We start from the raw sequence: 22946 nt of genomic DNA on the forward strand, positions 1-22946 counted from the left end.
CACCCAGCAAACCAACAGGCCGTCACTATTACTGATTCCAAACACAGCAATTAAAGTGTGCATGAAAAGTGGAACAAAGGTTCACGAGACACAAGCCAGAGCAGTGGAAGAGTGGAGAAACGGGCAGGCAAGAGGAAAGGGGAGGGATGGAAATGTTCTGACTTTCCAAAGAAACAAGCTGAAGGAAAACAGCCTGAGTCATGGGTCACACTGAAATATTTCCAGACAGATACAGAAGTGCAGACACACAGCTAGTCCACACACATGCTGTACAGAAACTACACATGTAGTTACAGATGTTAAAATGAGATAGAAAAAGGTTTACCATCGCCACTTATGTGACCTGCAGACGAACAGCATGAATGATTGAGAAAAGGAACAGGAGAGGAGTATTAGTTTGACTCTTTTTGGGATGAAATCCTTAATTAACTGGATTACCATGAAATTCAGGGTGTTTTGGGGTCAAACAATAACTGTGAGTCAGTCAGAGGTCAGCTGGCAGTAAAGGCAAAGACAGAGTGACTAAAAAGTGACTAAAATTCTCCACAAGGACATCTGGAGAGACAAGGACTCTTCACTGAACGCACAAATGATGCTTTATAAGGGAAGTGGAAATGAACACTTATCTATGAACCCTTTATCCAACAGCAGGCTTTTTCTGTCTGTTGTGGCATGCACAGACAGTGAAGCGAAACACATCCAAACCAGCTACAAGTGAGAGAAAACAAGATTTGTACGTACCTGAAACACAAACGGCTCGGGTTCGCACTCCGTCCATCCGTTTCTCCATCCGCTTCTCATGATTTGTAACTCTGTAACAGTGACAGAATGCTTTTAGGAACACGGGAATCTAACCAGCCATTAGCAGCTATGGGGACAGCAGTTGGAAAAGCAAAAACTTGGATGCGTCCACATCCTGTCGTGTGCAAAGCTTTTCAGTCTTTAAATTTGGGGAAAAAGAACAGATGAATGGGTTTTTGAGAGTCACCAAAAAATGTTGACTGAATGGATGAAGAAGAAAAAATCCTTTTGATGCTATCACTTATTTGACTGAAACTTAAAATGGGAAAAGGGAAACAGGAAAACAAAAGAGAAAATAATCACCTTAACTTTTTTTAATAAACATGTAAAACGTAAAAAAAAAAAATGATTCAATTAAATTTTCTAAATGATTAATAAAAGGTTCGCACTAAGGCAGCATGATTGTAACTACTCTACATTTAAAAATACATTTGACTGCACTGTTTTTTAAATGTATGTGATTCATTTACTCACTTTGGTAAAGAGGGAAGGGCTCGATCACCCTCTGCCGACACAGGAGGAAGACATAATCAGACAAAGAAAAACTAACGTTAGAGCCAAATGTTAACTGTTACTTTTCCTTCACAGACGTGGCAATTTTTATAGATTAGTCACACACAGGATGGCTATTATTCTAAATGACAAGCACAAAGCCTCTCTAACTACAATCAGATCCAATTGCAGTTTAACACTAAAGTTAGTTAAGTATACTACACGTTTTTTTTCTTTCTCCTGCTCTCAAAGTAAGACAATTTGGCATGCTTTAGTGTGAACAACAATCTGAAACAGGAAAACCTCCCTGAAAGCATGATGTGATATATGAGCATGTGGGCACCTTACCTTTCTGAACTCTGACGATGAAGGAGTGAGACACCGAGGAGACGAGCCGACAGTAACCGTCAATCAAGTCAGCCATGTTTTCTGCTGTGGTCAGAGATGATGTAGTGACAGTAAGGGGCTACAAGCACACACACACACACAGACACACACAAAAAAGGATTGGGTTAAGGATGGAACAGAGAGTTGCTTCACTGTTGCACAATATGAGCTTTGTATAGAAACGTCTACTAGTAATCATGCAAACGCACACCGGTTGCTATGCACCGCACACACACGCACGCACACACACAGACACGCACACACAAATCTGTACTACTGCCCAGAAGAACACATGTTTTTCTGGAAGAGGAAGTTTCTTTATAACGCATCTTCAGGATGATACCTAACTATTTCTTCACACTCTCAAATGTTCAGGTTTTACTAAGCAACAAATACTCCAGAAGGATTTTTGTGTGTTTTTTTATGGAATAAAAATTATGGTTTTTGGTTTGGTCAATTAAAAAAAGTTCAACTCAGTACTTTGTTGTATACCCTTTTTTAGCATTGACAGCAGTTTAACACTTTCTGTAAATTTTCACAAGGTTTTCACAAACTGTTAATGATATTTTGGCCCATTCTTCCATGCAGATCTCCTCTAGAGCAGTGATGTTTTGGGGCTGTCTAAATACTGACTTAAATTCTTTTTTGCCCCACTGTATGTGCTAAATATTATTACAAGTCAGTAAGAGCAAAAACAATGAAACTTTTTTTTAAATAATTTGGATGAAATTGAAACATAAAAACAGCACTAGCTGTGTGTGCTTTGAACTCAACTGTGAGCCCCATTTTTGGTAGAATGAGCACCAGGTAAGCATCCAAGGTGTGTGTACTTTACCTCTGGAGCTCCAGCAACATTTAACTGCAACATGCCTTTCCTGTCCTTCTCCTCCAGCGCAGAGTACTGAATGGACTGGACTTGATTGAAGTTAGCTAAGTGTGTGGGCTGCTTGAAGACAGAAAGATAAAATAAAAGATTACATTTAATGTTTAACATATAACCAAAATAATAATAATAAAAAAGTGTTTCTGCAGTTAGGCCCTTTAAAAACAAAACTATAAAACACTTCCAGATTGGACAGCTTGACAGAAACATTTCTGCCAAATAAAGTTGAACAAAACACACTCCAGAACTGAACAAGTCAAGGAACAAAAGGTCCGGTGGCATATTGTTGATCAGGCTGTCAGCCTGTCAGTAGAAGATGCTCATTTAGGCAAATGTTCATGTTTACGCCATAAACACAACATTTGGAAGTGGAAAATTCAGATTCTGTTTATGTGTAATCATCTGAAGCTCAGAGGTCTTGATTCAAGTAATCATGTTCAGCCAGGATTCAAATAAAGGAAATTTTGTACTTTAAAAACAAAACCGTACAGATCTGCTTGGAGGAATCACTTAAGCTTAACCGAGTGAAGCCCATAAATGAATCCACCTACAACCTGCAACTACCGGATGTTCTCAAAGGAGTTGTTAACTCTAAATTACAGGCAGCGGAAGACAGAAGGAAAGAGCAACATGAAAAAAAGAGCTTTTGTCGCTTCAAATCACAGGAAAAGAAAGCCTTGGCGGGGTTATGGAAGTAATTAACAGTCTTCACAAAAAGAGGGACTACTTTTATCCAAAGCTCGGCCAACAGAAACACCACTTCACGCCCCCTTTTTCTCACATGAAATAAAAAGTCATCACTAATGCGAAACACGTAAAATAAAGAACTAAACACTCGAGTGGGCTGACGTCAAGAGACAACGGCCTCTTTCTGATCTCAGAAAATGAGAAGTGGCCTCCAGACTAATGCTTAGGAAACACAACACAGACAGCAGAGCATGACTGAAGCAGTCTGAATCACTGATGAGTCCATGCTTGGCAATACAGAGTTTAAGGAAACAAAGAGGAGGAATATATGTACAAAATGGTTCAACAACAGACGTCTGGCTTATCATGGTAAAACAAAACTAAAGCCAAAATGACTTTTTTTTTCATTTGAAACAAAAAATCTACAAAAAGGTTTAATTTTTACAATAAACATGAAATAAATTCATAAAAGACTGAAGATTCAGGCTTAACATGCAATAACCATGATTTCTGCAGGGTGTAGACAAGTTTGTGTTGACATTAATTAGGCAAAAGATCAAAACACAAAAAATAACCACACCATAGCAACAATGGGAATACAGCTGAAAATCTATAAAGTTGTGTAAAATTTGACATGTTTTCCTGTTAACAACTGTATGTTTCATTTTCCAAAATCAAACAAAAATAACAAATATTAACTTGATGAAAAAAGATCACAATGCAACCAAATCTACTGTTAATTGGTTTTGTTTGTCATGAAATTATGATTTTTGTAAATTAAAATTTTGCTTATGAAAGTAAAAATCTAACTGATTGGTCCATAAGTTGATACCACAACATATTGACCGTAATCTAATGCAGGGCTCGACATAGCCATTTGTCCGCTGGCCCGGTCCTGTTTTTCGAGCAGTGCGGACCACAAGACTTTACTTTTCACTTGTCCGCTCGGGCCACTAAAATATTTAACGGTTTATACATTCTTCACCTTTTTCAATAAAGTAAATTTTGCGAAAACGTGTAGATTTACCTCGTCTTCATAATTTAGTTTTTCTGCTAGTCCTGTGTTCAGACTTCAAGGGTTTCTATGGGAAACCTTTGATCACTTCTCCTTCTCTCCCGCCTGCGCGCGCGCGGCTTTCACTGCCGAGCACCACGCGGCACGCGCTCACTACTTTTTTTTTCCAAACTTTATTGAATGTAACAATTCAATACAAAACAATGTTAAACAGCAACAACGAAGGCACAAGCCAGTGGGTTATCATTACATTTGATTATAAATCCGACACCGTCACTGAAGAGAGACTGAAGCATGTCAGAGATGTGGAAGACATGGCAGGAATAGATAGGAATATGTTGGATGGAGTAGTGGGTATAATTAGTAGTTTGGACAGCAAGATATCTAATGAATGCATTGAAGATGAAACTGTATGCACTAAGCTTTAAGCTGAATGTCAAAGACTTAAAGGGAACTCCAAATACCTGAATCTCAGACTCAAATGCAGTAGAATGTTAAACTACTTAATTTTGTTTTTCTTTACAACACTGTAAGCAGTAAGTATTTCTAGTTAGCTGAATGATCTCAGTAGACCTGCACAATATGAGGAAAACTTGCGATATGCGATATCAGAGATTAAAATTGCGATAACGATATAATTTGCGGTATATAAACAAACAGCAAAATAACCAAATAACCATTCCCAGTTTAAAAATTATACTCCAAATGACCCACGTTGACATAGGTTACAAACATCTAACATAACAGGGCTCCATCTGATTGGTCAACAATGTGAAGGCGTCCATCCGATTGGTCAAATGCATTAAGGGATTTATTTGATTCGTTAAATGGTTCAAGCTGCCATTAGATTGTTTTAACACATTTAAGGTTTATGATTTATTGCGATATTTGCCATTAGAAGCACCATGAAAACTTCTGAACTAGTGTTACCTACTACACTGCAGTGCTCTCTTCAAAACATCTGAAACAGACTAGAGCAGATTTAAGTTTGATATGGTCTATTTTCAGTCATTGAAAAGTGTAGTAATAAGTGATGTCACCAGAATGCACCAAATTGCACCATATTAAAAGTTTCCGGGGGGGCATGCCCCCGGACCCCCCTAAAGTTGCAAGCACCTGCGGAGCGGCGTATCCCGCTATGCGCGGTGTCGGGCCAGTAACTTTCAGGCAGGGCCAGTAAGTTTCAAAAACTACTGGCCCTGTGGGCCAGTGCAAATTTCTGGGCTATGTCAACCCCTGTAATGTCTGCAGACATAACATCAAAGAGAACTATAAACTCTGTTTAAACCCAGAAGAACAGCTGTTAATCAGCAGAAGAAATGCCAACCTTGGTCATTCGACAGATTATGGACCCTTTTTATTTTCCCTTTCAGCATTACTTTATTATAATAAAAAAAATAAAAATTAATAATAATAAAACAAATGATTAACCAATTATTGAAAATGGTTAAATTGATTGACTTTTAATGACACTACTTCACTTGCTCCAAAATTTGATAAATTGATTTATGATTTTTCCTAATGTAACATCATTTTGCACATATTTTTAACTTTTGCTATGAAAATTTCTGAAATAGTTTTTTTTCTATTTTACTGATATAGTATTGTTTGTTAATCATATAAATGACTTTTATAAGTAACATAATTTGCATATATTTTGGATACTTCATTGCCATGTTGATTTCTAAAAGTTATTTAAAAAATAATAATAACAATAATAATAATTTAAGTAATTTTCTTTGTCATGTTCTTTATTGATACTTCAAGATTCTTAATCTTTACTGATAAAAGCTATGAAGCGGATATTGATAAATCATGTAATAAAATGGTAACGGTATAACGGGGTGGGATTATATAAGTTTGCTTCCTTCCACTCCCTCTAATGCAATATTTATTGATATGTCTAATTATCCTAAGTTTGATTAGTTATTGTATGAATGTATAACTGATGATTCTATTGTTTTTGTGTATTATTTCTATTTGATTGCTTGAAATAAACCATTTCAAATCAAATAAAAAAATTGAAATGCAACCAATGAAAATATTGAGATACAAAGACAAAAACGATGAGTTTTTACAAGTAAAATGTTTACTTTTAAATTTTTAAATGTTTACAATTAACATGAATAACACATCCACTCTGCACGCAATCTAAAGTAAGCAGTCCCTGCACAGTTGGGGTAGAAAACCTCCCAAAATGTATTTCATTTTTAAAAACTCAACGCTAACTGTTAAAAATACTATTTTTTTGGTTAGTTTCAAGCTAATGTTGTGTTACTTCTCCCTGAGAAAAGGGCGTTTTGTGAAAGTCAACGCCAGTTTTGGCAGCAAAAACAGAAGCAGTGCAGAAGTCTGGAAGAAAGATCAATTTCGAAGCACAGAAACTGACAGCTGATGTTCTTTGATTTAAACCTTTCCCCACCTTTCATTTTCATAGACGCTCAAAATAAATAGCCACTTTAACAGACTGTTCTACTTTACCAAAACAGGATTACTCTCCATAGACTCATACTGATGCTTCTTCTCTTGCATGTCAAATTTTTCTTGCAGCTTCAGTTTTGACATTTACATCATTATCAGGTGTTCAAATATTCTTCTCTGTTGGAAAACTCACCGTCAAGCCCTTATCTGTGAGGTAGCTGATTCCCTCCTCTGGTCCAATCGCCAAGTCTACTGATATAACCCAACTGGACTGGAGGGCAGGGAGAGAAGCAAAAAAAAAACATCAGCTTATATCAAACTTATCTTACAGCATTTTAGCCAATAAAAGTTGACATCTAAACATTTAGCCTAATGTGTTTGATTACAAACAAATTTTATAATACATGTAGAATATATTTTATTTAAACACTGAAGGTACTAAGGCTATATAGATAAGAAAAATCAACAAACCATCTATTACTACTGCTAACGCATGATGTCCAAAACTGAGAATGCTAAACTGCATTAATGTACTATTGATTAACTAATGCAACATCATCTCTCAGAGCTGACAGCCTTCCTACCCCTAAAGCACATTTAAAGCACTCCTTATCGAAGCGGTAGATGGGCGTGATTATTTCAAAGAACTTGAGGATGCTCTGCTCATCGTTGAGGTTAGCAAACTGCTTGAAGGTCTGCTGGATCTGCTTCCGGAGACTCTTTGCCTAATGGAGAGTGGGAAAAGGTAGAGAAAAACATTACAAAGTGATGGAGAAAGCTGGAAACAGAGGCTTAAACTCGATTCCAGGTGAGCAGATAAGACATTTACCCAGAAATCTATTCAGGAATCCAGTTTGTTCTATCAACAATCAATCAAACCTCTCAGTTAGAGAAAGCATTTCTAGTTTGCCAAATACTGAACACATATACATACATATATATATATATATATATATATATATATATATATATATATATATATATATATATATGTATTAGGGCTGCACGATATGAGGAAAACTTGCGATATGCGATATTAGTGATCAATATTGCGATAACGATATAATTTGCGGTAAAAATAAACAAAAACATCATTCCCATTTCATTGCAACAGTTTAAAAAATATACTCCAAATGACCCTCATCAACATGGGGGACAAACATCTAACATAATAGGCCTCCATCTGATTGGTCAAAGCATAAAGGGATTTATTTGATTCGTTAAATGCTTCAAGCTGCTAGAAGATTGTTTTAACACATTTTGGGTTTGCGATTTATTGCGATATTTGCCGTCTTATGCGATATGCATATTGCAGATCTGGATATTGCGATAACGATAAATTTGCGGTATATTGTGCAGGCCTAATATATATATATATATATATATATATATATATATATATATATATATATATATATATATATATATATATATATATATATATATATATATATATATATATATATATATATATATATATATATATATATATATATCTACACACACACACATATAATACACTGTTTAACAAACCTTCAAGGAGTCCAACAGGCTTTTGGGGAAAAATCTTCTCAAACCCACATCTTTCCTAGGAAGAAGCAAAAATGCAGACCTTTACTTTTAAGGTATCAGGCACTCTCCAGCTAGTGTTTAACATATATTTACACTTTGTTGTCACAACAATTAAAATGAAGAAACCAGTCTTACTCTAGAAGTTCATAGTTGGACTTCTTATCCAGCGCATTGCCTGGCATCTCTCTGAAGAACCTTCTGCAAAATTCACATGGAAAAGAAATACATTTATAATCAATAGTAAAAATAAAAACATTTATCACATAGAAGAATTTTAGAAAAAAAATTAGGTTTGAACTAATTCCTAATAATCTTTTCTACAAAACTTATGCTATAGATTTAACACTTTGTTTCAAATTTACCATAAATCTCTTACAGCCCACTTGTGTCTTTTCTCACCTTATTTCCAAACAACCTATTTTAAGTGCAATATCTTGATCCACCTGGTCGGCTATATACTGCATATAGTCGCTTTTCACCTACAAATACAGAGTTGTCACAGTTGAAATGCTGTCGAACAATAAACCTCACATTTCTTTTTCAGCTGTTATATTTGTGTAGCTAGGATTTGGAGAAATTAGTAAATTTTTGTAAGGAAATTCAACTTTTCGGACCCTGTTTTTGCTGGATCCAGATGGATGCCCTCACCTGATGATAAAGGTAGTTGAGCGAGGGTTTGTCCTCAGAGAAATGGCTGATATAACCTTTTGGAAAGTACCGTATCCGCAATTCATACCTGAAAACGATAGGAATGATCTGAGTTTGAAACATTTCCATCTTCACAAAAGTTGGCAGCCTCAGAAAACACTTTTGAGTCATTCTTTTATACAGAAAAAACTATCAGAGACTAAAGATCGACTCTTAAAGTTCAGCAAAAAAGAAGCTCCTGCTGCCTATTCCAGCTCAGCAACAAGGTGATATGGTTGTTTTCATGCTTGAATCAACTGAGAATTGTAAAATTAATGTACTGTAAACCCTAGTAATATGCTGCACCTGCGTCACCAAAGTCCCTAAATGGGCCCACTGCTGTTTAAAGTGGCTTTTGTTTGGGAGTGACAGCTATTGGGGAAATAGGTCAGGAGAAGTGTGAGCTCCAAGCTGCCGTGATGCTTGCCTGTAGTTAGATAACAACACCAATGAAGGCAGAAGACGAGATAAATAAAACATTCTGCTTCATTATGAATAGAAGTAAATTGATGTGGTGGATAGCAACATTTGCAAGGAATTTTACGGCAAAACAGAGGGATCAAAGTAGGAAGAGAGAGTGTAAATGCAGAAGAAAAGAACGAAAAATAAGCAGGGAGCAAGAATGGGATGAGACGGAGGCAGTCCATCCCATGGGCTACTCCTGCTGTTCTAACAATAGCTTGGCAGCAGCAGAAACTCCTGTGGGCTTGCAACAACTGGCAGAGCTGTTTTGCTCCATCCTACTGATTCCTGTTGAATTCATTACAATATTAATAACCACTGGTGTGACATCAAGCACCGAACAAGGGACAGAATCTTGAGGAGAGCTCGCAGAGATCAGATGTGGAAGAAGCTGGATTCAAATATCGATCAGATAGAAATGGGGGAAAAAAACAAACAGAAGGGTTTCTCCAAAAAATAAAAAAATCAGAAGATTTACCATGAAATAGGGCGGGGCGATATACAATTTTTTATATCACAATATAGTCTTTTTCATATCAGGCAATAACACTATATACTACTGCTTTATTCTCTGGGTTCACCAGGCGTACTGTGTGCCTCACCTAGTGTTTTTCTAATGAAAATTTTTAGCAAACAAAAAGGACTAAATGGGTAACAAACTGGCACCAATGTAATGAGACAGTAGGTGGGAAATAATCTAATTAAGTAATTAAAAATAAATGTCTTTTATGATGATAGAAAGACCGAAATAGCAAAGTGCATGTGTCAGCTGCTGCTCATTCAGTGTGTAAGGCACAGGTCGGGTGCAGGAGAGGCAAAGGCTGCCGGGCCTCACCTGCCGCTTCCTCGTGTATCGACAGGAAATTTGCTACTTTCTTTACCAAATAAATGTTGAAAACCTACATAAAAAAAGTAATCATAGAATAAACATGTCTAAAAAATTTACATTTTATTTTTTATTTACAATAAAAAGAAAATTATATACATTTTATTTAATCGATTTATTTTTTGCAGGTGAGGCACTGACTGCACATCACTGGGTTTCATTGAAAAGCCCCAAATGTCCTCTGTAGATACCAAAAAGAGTTCAGTCAGTAGTATTCAGTGGTTGGGAGGTATTCAGGTTTAGAGAAGTCCTCTACAGAGGACAAATATGCATTGCTTATTGTCAGGAGGATATCCCATTATTTCAAAAAAAAAATTTTTTAAGCTATAAATAATTGAATTTTTCTCATTTTTTTTTCCAGAAGTTTTAGACTTTAAATAAAGGTTGTTTGAACTGTTACTCTAAAGTTTTTGAGTAGTTTTATTCATCAAGTACCCTTTTAAACATTCTGACACCATTTAATACCTCAGCACTAATCCTTTAAAGTACAACAATTTTTCTACCCTTTTCTGTCATTCGGTGTTTAACTCTGAAGAACTTTGCAAAAAACAGTTGAACAACGGCACAATGAGAGAGATCAGAAGATCCGAGGATGCATCAGTTTTACCTCCACTCCTCCTGGGGATGCTTTTTCTCATATTTTTCTCGCACATGGGACACCCCCAAATCAGGATGTAACCAGTGAAGAGCATCAGAGTGCAAATGAGTCAGACGAAGGCCCAGAGAAGACACGCAACGCATTTTGTGGATCTCTGCTATCTTCTGTATTACACCCTGTTGAAACAAAAGGATCCACATGTTCAAAAACCTGAAGCAGAGACAGTCGATGAAGATAAATGTTCCTGCATCTTACCCTGACATCTGTCGCATCTCCGTGCCTGATATTACTGGCCCAGGTGCTCGGTTCGCTGTTTGTCTCAAAGTAATGGAAGATCTTAAGAACCCTGTCCATGGAGCCCAGGGGGCGCTCCAAACCCCCAGCAGAGCCACTAGTGCCAGGACCACCAGGCATGCCAGCCCGGGATTTAACCCCACAACCACCCGATGTGGAGTGATTAAGGCTGGGTTCCAGGTAGGAAGACGATGCCATACCTGATTCAGACGGGGTTGCTGGGGCTAACTGGCCATCATATTCTGAAAATAAAGACAAACAAGTTTTATTCACAACATAATACTTACAATACGCAAAAGTCTAATTTTAACAGATTTAAGTGAAGTTGTACCTTTGTGAGAAAAAGCAGTGCATGGTTAATATGATAACAGAATGTAAAATACAAATGAACGGTCTCTTAAAAAAAAAAGAAATGAATAAAAAAAAAACAGAAACATAAAGACTGAACATTTATCAAAGGGAAAACACAGTCAAAGTAAAATCGATCAATATAAACAAAACAGTGACGTTGGATCCTTTAAAAAAGCTCAGATGGACCCATTAAGTCTCCAGTGAAGATCAGGAGTTCAAATACATGCACATTTATCATTAATGAATGGAAAACACTGCAGTAAAATGGGATGATTATGGAGTGAGACAGTTGTGTTAAACGTTGTAAAAACTCTTATCACACTAGTCTTAAGTTAACCTCCATGTTTCTGCCCTCTAAAATTTACCAACAAACTTCATTTGTCATTAGGCTTTCTGCTAATTTCTGCCCTGCCTATTATAATCAGAAAGCTGTAGAAAGGTAGTTTATGAAAAGTCACAAAAGATTATTGAAGTAAAATGTAGCCTTTCTCTTGGAAAAGGAGAACATAATCTTTCACATTCACCATCACTAAACTATAAAACTATAATAAGAATAAATCATCAGGTTTAAGTAAATAAAAGCATATTTATGGACCAAGGTTGGGCACAAAATGATCCTTCCTCTTAGCTATTTTAAAAAAGTATGCCGACTCATCAAAAGAGGGTTCTTCCATTAAAAAAATCCTGAACTGTCAGCAGGAGTTAGCATATCTCTGTAACTGTATGCCATTGTGTGAAAACAAACACAACATCTTTCTTCAGATTATTTTCTTGGATTATCAAGATTTCTAAATATAAACTGCAAATTTGTACCAATTTTTCCCTATCGATGACAATGTAAAGCTTGATTAAGGCCTCAGTGCTGCAGGTGAAACGGAACAGTCAGTCTGACAGGAGAAAGCGAGGTGCTTGCAATCCACCAGTATATTCAGCATGTTTGAAGTTCAGGTCACGGTCAGGGTGCTTCTGACTGAAACGGAGACCGGGGCAAAACAGGCTGACTCAGCACTTTTGAGAGAACGATTAGCTATGTATCCTCTGTTAAACAGAATTGCATTCAAACCATGACACAACCTGTGAGCATGGTTGTATGAACGCTATCTCGCGCTGCATTTCCAGTCATTCTCACAACAACACTTGCATTGTTCTTGTCTTGTTTCGTGTGGCCCAGATTTTACCATCAGCAACAGCCAGCAACGCCAACTCTGTACAATTCAACATGTGCAAATCTATGCATGTACAACAAACAATGCAGTCAGCTTTACCAAAGCCTCTTAGGCAGCGTTGCTGTCTCTATGTGTGCAGACAACTTTTTCTTTGCATTACATCTTTAGAAAATGCAGTGAGTATTTTTGCTTGTCTTCAAATATATTTAACAAAGTTTTTAAAATAAAAATTACTTACAGTGTTTATTTCCCTGTTTACTTGCTACTAACTAAACCTCTGCTTTGCAGCATCTTTGTCATCTAAATCACTGGTTGCAAAAGCTTTAATAACCAAAACAATGGGGTAAGATAGGAAGCTGCTTCTCATATAAACCAGTTTCTAGGTAAACTGACTGAACTAAATACAGTCACAAGGACACATACAGTATCAAGTCAAGTAGGGCATTCAGGCAGCTGGCTGAGCTCTCAGTGGGGCTCCACAGGCTCACAGTCAGCCTGAGAAACCGCAGCAGACTGAGAATGAGCCCATCCCTTTCTGCAGCAGCAGAATGATGCTTTACCTTCATTCTAGCCACTATCTCACCGACTAATGTTAGTTTAATCATGTGGGAATTAAGACCTCTCCATCTTTTTATCCCCCTTTCTCATTCTCTCCTCACAAAGTCATTCCCTGTTTTTCTTAGCCAACAGTTCCTGTTTTTTGTTGGTTTTTTTCTTTTTGCTGTCACACTCTTCACTGTCCTCCTGCCCTTCTCTTCTGGTTACAGGCTTTTCCTCTGCGGATGTCCATCTCCATTTGATCCCTTGTTGAACCACAGCTCTCCCTTCCAGCCTCTCAGCTTTCCCTAATCCTCAGACCCCCCTCCACATTACTTAACTACACCCGGCAAGGGACGGGCAAGAATTGTTTCAGTCAGTCACCTGTAGTCGGAACCAACTATAAAGTCAAAATAAAAGCTGCTGAGAAAACAAGGACAGATTTACTAAAGGGGAGCAGATTAACAGAACTGACAACGAACTGACTTTACTCTGAACAACAGTAGCCCAAGAAAGCAGAGCTGAGAAAATAAAATCCTGTTTTCCCCAAAAATAAATCATCTAAAACAACAAGTTCCAATTAATTGATAAAATCGATTTATCATTTGTTACATATGTGACAGAAAAAATAGTTACCAACAGAATAAAAAATATTGCTTTTCAACTCTCCACTATACAGATGATATGCTGCTTTCTACTTGCTGAGTACATACTTGGTAAGGGGTGCTGGGCATAGATGCAGACCCCTTTGGTCCAGCACAGAGGGATGCAGCCACTGCTCTCCATCTTTTTCCTTCAGGGAGTAGCTTAGTGCTGGGCCAAGATGCCTTAAGAAGCCTTCTGGGCCTCAAAAACACCATAGACATTTATGTTATAACCACATTCTATTACTAATTTTATTTATGAGGTTACTAATAAAAAATAATAGAAAATTCAGTGTAATAGCAAGGAAAAAATGTCCTCATAAGGCGTTGAGTCATAAGGTAAAGGCTTTTCCACACAAAAAAATGCCAACGTCACAAAATCGAGATCCCAAATCTGTAGCAAACTTCCTTAAGGTCCGTAAAAAAAGCAAGAACCGATATCAAATATTGCCCTAAACATGTTGGGATGCAGAATTTGGGACACATAAGTCTGTGGATTTCATTGCAGATCCAATAAAAAGGTATACAAGTCCAGCTGACGGGAAAGTTGAAAAAAATACTCATTAAATCAGGTGCCCATTACAAGTAAAAGTCCTGAGTCTTTGTCATAACAAAGTTAGCCAACACTTCATGAAAAGAAGCTGATAGAAAAGAAAGTTAGAGCCTGAATATAAAAAAGAAACTCGGTCCCCCCAAGAGTTTTGTGAAATAGCTTGGCAAAAATATGTGCAATTATTTCATAATTCTCAGTCAGGAAGTTCTCCTTTCTATCATCCAATCATAGGGCAGTCTCAAAGATAAAGATAATCCAGTAATTTGCTGAAGGATGCTTCAGCACAGAGGAACCTTTCCGATGAGTACTCTGATTTCCCTACTCTGACTGGCAGATGAGTACTTTGCCAGTGCAGTAATCCAGTATTCATTCCTTCTAAATCTGATATTAGAGTTACTGCAGAGTTAATTTTGAAAACATTAATGGTGTAAAACTTAAAAAGGGTTGTTTTGCATTGTTTTACAATGATTAGGTCCTTGGGTTTAGCATGGAAAGCCTAATGTTTGTTCGTAGAATGGAGAACACAGCCTTTCAGAAAATCCATAATACTGTCCATACGGGAAAGACCAGACAAATCAAAGAAAAGAGGATGAAATAAATGGGTTTGAGTAAAAACACAGAAGAAGAAAAAATGTAGGGCAGAGAGGGGCGCAGAGAAATGGAGCAGAGAGAGGGAGAGAAGGATGCAAATGGCCAAGGCAAGAAGGAAAAAGGAGAGCAAAGACAGATGTAGAGAGCTTTATGAACAAAGACGCAAAGATGGACTTCAAAGAGAGTTAGAAAAAAATATCATGAACAAAATATGAATCAAAAAAAAGAGGAGAGATAATCAAATTGAACGGGATGAAGGGAGAAAGCAGAGAAGCCCAAGGGACACGCTGAGCATCGCAGTATCCAAAGCTTTCTAACAGCCCTCAAAGACTGCAGCAGGTAAACGGGTCAAAGCAGGTATCTGATGTTCAAGAGGGATTCGACATGACAGGGGCCTGAATAAAAAAAACTGCAGAAAAGAAAAAGCTGGAGCCGATGGGACATGATGCAAAAAGAAAGGAGGATGAGGGGCAGGCTCCGCACAGAAAAATGAGCTTTCAGGAGTGGGTGTGATGCAGTAAATCCATTTCAAAGTCAGTCAGCTGTGTGCTGTCCGGGCTGGCTCCTGACGCCTTTCCTTCTGTAGCCCGAAAAGAGAAGCTGGATCACAACATTCTTTCCAATCTTTCATGCAGGTTGCAGAAAAACTGAGTATTTAATCCTTGAGACTGCAGAACAAGAGCCGTGGAGAGTCCATGCAGGGATCAGGTGTGCGCTTCACCGTTAGACAAAAAAAAAAAAAAAAGAAGAAGTAGAAAAGTATGTCAATCAGTGAGCATTTATGATAAGAGAAACCAAAAAGAAACAATGCAGAAAGTAAGTACTAGAAGCCAGTGTTTGTCCTCTGCTGTGACCAGGACATGAAAAAGCTGCTCCGAACACTAGTAGGCAAAAACTGTGGTGGGAGGGGGGTGATGGGTGTGTGTGTGTGTGTGTGTTTGCATGCAGCCGTTTGTGTGTAGGGCAGAAGAAGGGAGAAACAGGAGGAGGTCGAGGAAAGAGGGAGTAATTGAGACCGGAAGGAGAGGGATAGATAGCCTGATGACGAAAACCACAGTTTTCATCAACACAGTAATAAACAGCCTCTTATCCATTCAGTGTTTACTGCAATTAGTTCTCTGCCATTTAAAAGCAACACTCCACCCTGCAGGCGCTTGCAACACTCAGATTTTTGTTTTTGTCTTTTTATCCTGTATCTCTTCCTTGCGTCTATACATTGTTCTCTCAGCAGATCTCTGCTGCCCTCTGTCCACCTCTTCACATGTGTTTCACCTCCTCCTGCAGCATACCAGCCCCTTAACTGGTTTTTTGTCACACTGACCGATCACAACAAGATTGCAGCACAAATTCCAGTTGCAAAGCTTCACTAATAACTACAATCTTCAAAAACACGCCATTGTTCCTGTAAGAATGGCTCCAGTTATCGCCATTAAAAAATTTTCAGGGCCAACAGGACAGTTACAACCAATTAATGATGTAATTTTACCCAGAATTAATCACAGCTATGAATTTAGTTAGCCAAGGCCTGGGCAGTAAAACGATAATTATATGTATTACACGCCATAGAACGATAGAACTTTTTCTCGTTAAGAATGAGTCTATCGCATTACTTTTATTTAACACTTTATTTAATTAACACTCGCCAACTGCGAGCATTTTCTCCTGTTTGGTGCGTAAAAGTTAGACGGTTAGTCGCCACATGGCGAGTAAACGTTGGAAACGTTGGAAAACTTGTAACTATGTTAATTTACTCTCTTTTTGGTGATTTTTATTTCCCTAACTTTATTTATGAACAATGACAAAAATTATAAAACAATACATTCAAATTCATTTAGGACCAATTTTAGACCCATGATTTGAATCTCCATTCTCAGCATTTCTTTTCTTTTTCCAGTAACATAACTAAGTATCTAACAAGAAAACAAAACAGGGACCAGCAGATGCATTATCGGGGGGGTCAGGGGTACATTCAGCTTGATTATAATTACAGGTCAGACATGTTCATTACTTCCATTTGTTGCAAGTGATTAACATAGAATATCCATCGTGACCACATCTTCAAGTGAACAGGTGAGTCTTTCCATCTGGCAGATTTCCTTTACAATGTCTATCTAATTGTCCAAGCTGTCCTCTACCATCTGCACGTGAGATGAACAAACGCTCTTCACCCCTCGGTGACTTCACCTGTTTAGCCTTACTTTAAGCTGATGAAACAGTGGAAGATGCGTCGATTTTCAACAGCATCCAGTCAGAACAGGAGGATAAAGCTGCACTTCACTTACAGCAGCATGACAGATGAATAACAAGTGTTGATTTGGAGACAGCGCTGTTGTCAGACGCTGATGTTTTGATGCTATGTTAATGAGCTGTGTCGTCTGTCACCTGAATGTAAACACGGACCGGTTAAAGTCGGACAGTATTTTCACAGACCTGCCTTTAAGACGTGGCGGATAAATACAGCAAAATGAATTCATAGAACAGTCAGAAACTGGTGGTGGAGGACCCAAAATGCAGGAGACCAGGCTTGGCGACAGAAAAGAAATCATTTAATAAACAAACTGAAAAAGACAAACCCCATGGAGGAGCAAAAAAGGTGACAAGGAGCAGATGACCTGACAAGGAGGAACTCAAAACCAGGCACTTAAATAGGCTGAGGGCAATTAACTAAAATGACAACAGCTGTGGATCATGATGGACCAGGAACCGGTGTGACTGAGGGCAACTTAGAACCAAAAATCACCAAAAAAAACACAGAACCCTTACAGGAACATTAATAGAAACGATATTTTCTAAATTGTTACATAACTCAATCCACTGTGTTTTAGCAGCATCTTTGTAGCATTACAGAGCTTTTTCCTTCTTGCCTTTGTAGAGAGAACCAAAAACTGTGACCTGTCAGATGTGCTGAATCCTCCCACCCCCTCCCTCGTGAGAGCTGCTGCTCTCATGTCAACGATCTACAACTGGGGTCTTCAGATAAAATTTAAAGAGGTCAAGTTAGAAAAGATTTCGTGAAGTTAAGGCAGGAAAACATTTTTTTCTAAATATTTAGTGTGATATACTTTTAAGTAGCAGAGGATTGGTGGCACACCTGCATGTAATTAATATCTAACTCTCCCTTCAAATTAATTCAGTACAATTTAAAACTTTCTGACAGTTTTTAATGTCACGTAACATAAAACACATGGAATTGTGCGCCCTACACACACAACAGGAACACCACCAGGACAACTCCCGGTGCAGGTACCGTAACCGTTACCTGCAATGACCGTTCAGGGTCCTTTCGACTGAGGATAACGCCACACTACGGTAGCCCCACTTGGACAAACAACGTAGCGTGGAGGTCTGCTCGGGCTCTACATATTTTCCTTTCACGTTTCCTTTTGTCACCTAAAGTTCTTTTTCCTCACAAGTTGTGTCTGACGTTATTCTTTGTAGTGTTTATAGAGAGATTTCGCCACAACCCACGTTGTAAAAAGATCTGTGGCTGTTAGAATGAACCTGCTGCTCCACACAAGAGAACCGTGTCTCTGAGCAGAGCAGCTGGAGTCTCTTAGCTTCGTGTTTGCAGGCAGGGAAGGTGCTTTGTTATAGTGTGTGGTCTGGAGAAGGGTTTGGACCGCAGTCCGTTCGGCTGCAATGCACTTAATAATAATAACCATAACAAAAGCACGTTTAGAAGATAATCTCGCTCTGTGTCGGAGCTCTGTTTGTTTACAACGGAATATATAGTATATAGTATATAGTAATTTGTCCAGACTAATCACTATCTGACACGTCATCAGACCAACAGCCAATCACATAATGTGATGTCAGCACTAGTCGAAGTACCCCGAACGGTTGGTGCAGGCCGAATGGTTAAGGTACCTACACCGACACCACCAAGAAAACTAGGTGAAGGGAGGATCCACCACCTCATTAGCTTCTTCCACAAATCACCCCCCCCCCCCCCCCCCCCCCCAGGAAGAATGTACATTTAAACAAACGTTTGAAGTTTTTCAGTCTATCGGGTTGCATTTTAAAACTGGAAAGTTCCTGCTTAATTCAGTCTTTCTATAGGAAAAATTCCCAAATCTCCCTTTTATCAAATTTTCCTCAGTTCAGGAACATCTTCAGAATTGAATCCTCGTTCTCTGTCAAATGCTTGCGGCTGGTTTAAACTTAGACTTTGTGATGAAGGTTTTCCCTTAATGTCAAAGTGGAGGCTAAAAACTGGATGGTAACTTTAGCCACGTCCAACTTTTAAGGTGTTATGCACAGGGTGTCTTATTTTTAAAGAAGATTAGTTTGCCTTTGTCAGAAGTAAAACACAAAATAAAAATGAAATGCTTTGGTACTTGAAGCAGAACTTATTTACATAAGTAGACATCATGTTACAACCACAAAATATAAATGAAAGGAAAATAAGTCCACTTAATATCCATGCTGCACACTGTATTTGCCCAGCTGATCCAAAACACTAATATGTTCTAGAGTTCCAAGTGATCCATTATTCTGACAAGGTTCTGAGAAGCCTATGCATACTGGGCAAACTTAGAAAATGTAATCAAAATGATATTAACAACTAGTATTTTCTAATGTCTAAGTTCAACATAAAACAAAAGCGTTGCATTGCTAAAGGATAGCTTATGGCTTCCTCGATGCATTTTTTCTCCCCCTAATTGACGCTTTTCTCATAAAACAGTTTTATTTGAATTATTAGAAGAGCGTCCTATTTTTTTTGTAGAAAACACAGGTGTTTATGTATATATATTTTTTATATTTTCTTTTGTGATGGGTTTTTATCTGCCTTGTATAATGAAAAAAGTGGTAAACATTAAAATTTTTAATTTTCTCATACAGTTTTTTTGCAGAATAAGAACTTGTCAGCTTCAAACATCCTGTTTAAATAATGTAGGACCAACGGTTGCCTAGCAACACTCAAAGACAGGGCTGGAGCGGTGGGCAATAAACACGTCATCCTCACCTCGACAAGCATCCCGATCGGACACACTTCACTTTCTGACAAAATAAAGTTTGTCTCTTAAAGACAAAAAAATACGATGATGTGTGATCATCATTTTTACAGCACAACACCCTCCTGTAATAAAAACATATAAACATATTTTTACTCACCAGCATAGTAAGATATTCTTGAAATATCTGCAACAAGAGAAAACAAAAAAGTGTTTAATTTAATAAAGTTGTAAGGAAGAATTAATTCATTTTAATGTAAATATTGTACTTGAAGGGCTTATATATATGCTTTTTCTTGTGTGTTTGTGTGTGCATGCGTGTGTGTGTGTTAGCCTGGGGGCGGGGCTGGCAGCACAGACTCTTCCTAGAAGGGGCTTATGAATGTGAGGACCGACTCGTTTTTGTGAATTGGGAGGGGCTGGTGCTCAGATTTTTAGAGAAAAACTCAGAAATGCATAAATGGATCAAAATACCATTTTGGGGTTTTTTTTTCTGTGAGGAATTAACATTATAATACACTTAAAAGCTCAAAAAGTTGATTTTGCATGACATAGGCCCCTTCATATAACCAGAAAGCCAGCACACTACGTAACAGCCGTAATGCAAAAAGATCCCTGAATCTTCAAGACAGCAAATGCAGCAAACTGATGGTCAGCTGTCAATAACACAACTAACAGGAACATCCAGAGGGTTTGATCTTTCACAGCAGCTTTAGTGACAGAGCTCAGAAAGCAAGAGATGCCAACCACATCCACAACCCATCATGCAGCAGCTCAAATGAAACTGGAGGCTTTCAGTTCTGCTGCATCCAGAATAAGAGGTGTGAATCCTGACTTGGCAGAATTTATGTGAAAATTGGCCGGACGAGTTCAGGATCTGTATTTAGAACCGCTTGATCCCATAGTTCCATTCGTGCTTTGCTGTTTTCACAGACAGAAAAAACACCCAAAAGAGCAACCTGGCGAAATGACAACACCATGCTAACCTCTGTTTCCAAGCAACGGCCACAATGCAAGACTTAGAACGTGAATAAGGATGCCAGGCCATTGTTTCCCAGAGCAAGCCGTGTCCCAAATCTATGAAGCCTACTGTAGTGCGATAAAAAGCCTTAAAAGACTTTTGGAGTTCCAAATGTGATTTAAGCAAAGCATGCTCCTATTCTACTATTTTTAATCATGCAAAATGTAGATAAAACATAATCATAAATGTAAACATTTTTCTGCAGATTTTTTTTGTTTTTACATTTACTGGAGAATAAAATCTTGGTGTTTCCAGGAGCCGTGATGTTTAAAGACTTGATTGTTTGTCCATTTTTTGCAAAGGTATTGTCAGAAACTCTTCCTTACTTTTCTGTACATGACTTTAGTCCACCTGTTAAGGGTCCTCAGTGTTTTTCCACTCACACAATTTGCTGTAATCAGCTGTAATTGCTGTAATCTGCTTTGTTTCAGGCAGTGTTGTGTCCAAAACGGCGTCTTAGATTAACTACGAACCGAAGCAACAAGAGCCTTGGAACGGCTCAGTAAAATAGTCAGCAGTGGCAGACTTTTTTGCTCAAATATTGAGTACAATCATAAAAGGAAAGTGAAAAAAACACACAAATATTTAAACACTATAGGACTTGTAGTTTAACTTAACAGCCAATCGTGAACAAAAGTGCAAATTGTTCTTGTATTTTCACTTTTCATGATTTTAGGTGAAATAAAATATAAGAAAATGTCCTGTGAAACATAACAAAGAGGGGTTTGATTTTTAAAAGCTGTTCTGGTGAATATAAAATTTCCATGTATTAAATTAAACATTAAGAACTAAATCAAATTTCACCTGAAATGACTTTATAGAGTATTGTTGTTTTTCTAACTGTGTATTGAAAGGAATTTTGTGCAAAACCAACTGTAAAAATCCTCCCAGAAACTAATATATGCATTCATAACTATCTATAAACTATCTATTGTTCATATTAATCTAACAAAATGTCTTTTGTTTTTCTGCCTCATTCTGTCTTTTTAACACAGCTTCACGTTAGATCTGAAGTGAAATAATTGACCTATCAAATAGAAAGGAAGGACATGGAATAAAAATGTCTAGATTGTAAAAAAATATATATATATAATACAATTTACATTATTAGCATACGCTGAGTAAAGGAATATGGAGGCGAGTCTGTAGCATAATTAAAAATAAAAGTCAAAACCAGAAATGCTTTTTCATTTTCAAAATGAAGCTGCATTTTTGGACTCAAAATTAAAATCGCCCCGCCTCCCCCCTGGAAATGCTAAGTCGAATTGAATAATACGACAGTTTTGGCAGGGTGGATGTCAAAATGAAAATGCAATCCCCTCTTTGCATTTTTGTTTTAATTATGACAAACAATAAGCGGTTTTTAAGTAGAAGATGAAAAAGCATTTTGAAGTATTGATTTTTCATTTTAATTTTGAGTTATGCAGTTACATTTTGAAAATGAAAAGGCATTTCTGTTAAACCATTTTAATATTGCTACACATTTACCATTTTGAAAATGAAATGTCAAATCCCATTTTCTTTATCATTTTAATTAAGTGACGGAAGAAGCAGCGTTGAAGAAGAAAATGAAAAAGCCAGGGCTCCAGACTAACTTTTTTCACTAGGAGCACTGTGGCCCCTAACTGAAATTTTAGGGGCGCAACCAGAAAATTTAGGGGCGCATACCGTAAATCAACATGGTAACCAAATGTACTAATTTCCACTGTATTACTAATAAATAGTTTAATAATAGATGCAGAAATTACAATGTGCTGTTTTTAATTCAGTGTCGCATTTTATTCTTCACTTTTGAAGATGCAACAACAGGTAAACTGACAGCACCATCGCTGTCATGACAGTACAAATAGTAAACAAAACGGATGGAAATTTATCTTTGTGACACCAAATAGGTGCAGCCAAGATGCACAATAAGCGTGTTTGAGATCACCCAGGTGGACGCA

The 22946-nt window shown here is 37.6% G+C and overlaps 1 protein-coding gene across 24 annotated transcripts in view; it reads right to left on the bottom strand.

The window, feature by feature from the left end:
• The window catches only part of ptk2 (protein tyrosine kinase 2), a 68943-nt gene that overhangs the window by 39058 nt on the left and 6939 nt on the right, over positions 1-22946 (bottom strand). For 2 of the 24 annotated variants that reach the window (XM_023964515.1, XM_023964507.1), the window contains exons 2-15: positions 20143-20169; positions 11147-11427; positions 10901-11067; positions 8907-8994; positions 8658-8737; positions 8394-8456; positions 8220-8274; positions 7271-7411; positions 6880-6957; positions 2516-2626; positions 1642-1759; positions 1276-1306; positions 742-812; positions 326-343 (exon numbers count right to left, since the gene is read on the bottom strand). In XM_023964515.1, the coding sequence (XP_023820283.1) occupies positions 326-343; positions 742-812; positions 1276-1306; positions 1642-1759; positions 2516-2626; positions 6880-6957; positions 7271-7411; positions 8220-8274; positions 8394-8456; positions 8658-8737; positions 8907-8994; positions 10901-11067; positions 11147-11383 (1258 nt within the window). In that variant the 5' untranslated portion in view covers positions 11384-11427; positions 20143-20169. Of the gene's footprint in view, positions 1-325; positions 344-741; positions 813-1275; positions 1307-1641; positions 1760-2515; positions 2627-6879; positions 6958-7270; positions 7412-8219; positions 8275-8393; positions 8457-8657; positions 8738-8906; positions 8995-10900; positions 11068-11146; positions 11428-13952; positions 14116-20142; positions 20170-22946 lie in introns of those variants that run through there. The other 22 variants (XM_023964517.1, XM_023964508.1, XM_023964522.1 and 19 more) reach the window with 17 other exon arrangements.

This window comes from Oryzias latipes, chromosome 16 (genome assembly GCF_002234675.1).
Source record: "Oryzias latipes chromosome 16, ASM223467v1".
NCBI classification, from domain to species: Eukaryota; Metazoa; Chordata; class Actinopteri; order Beloniformes; family Adrianichthyidae; genus Oryzias; species Oryzias latipes.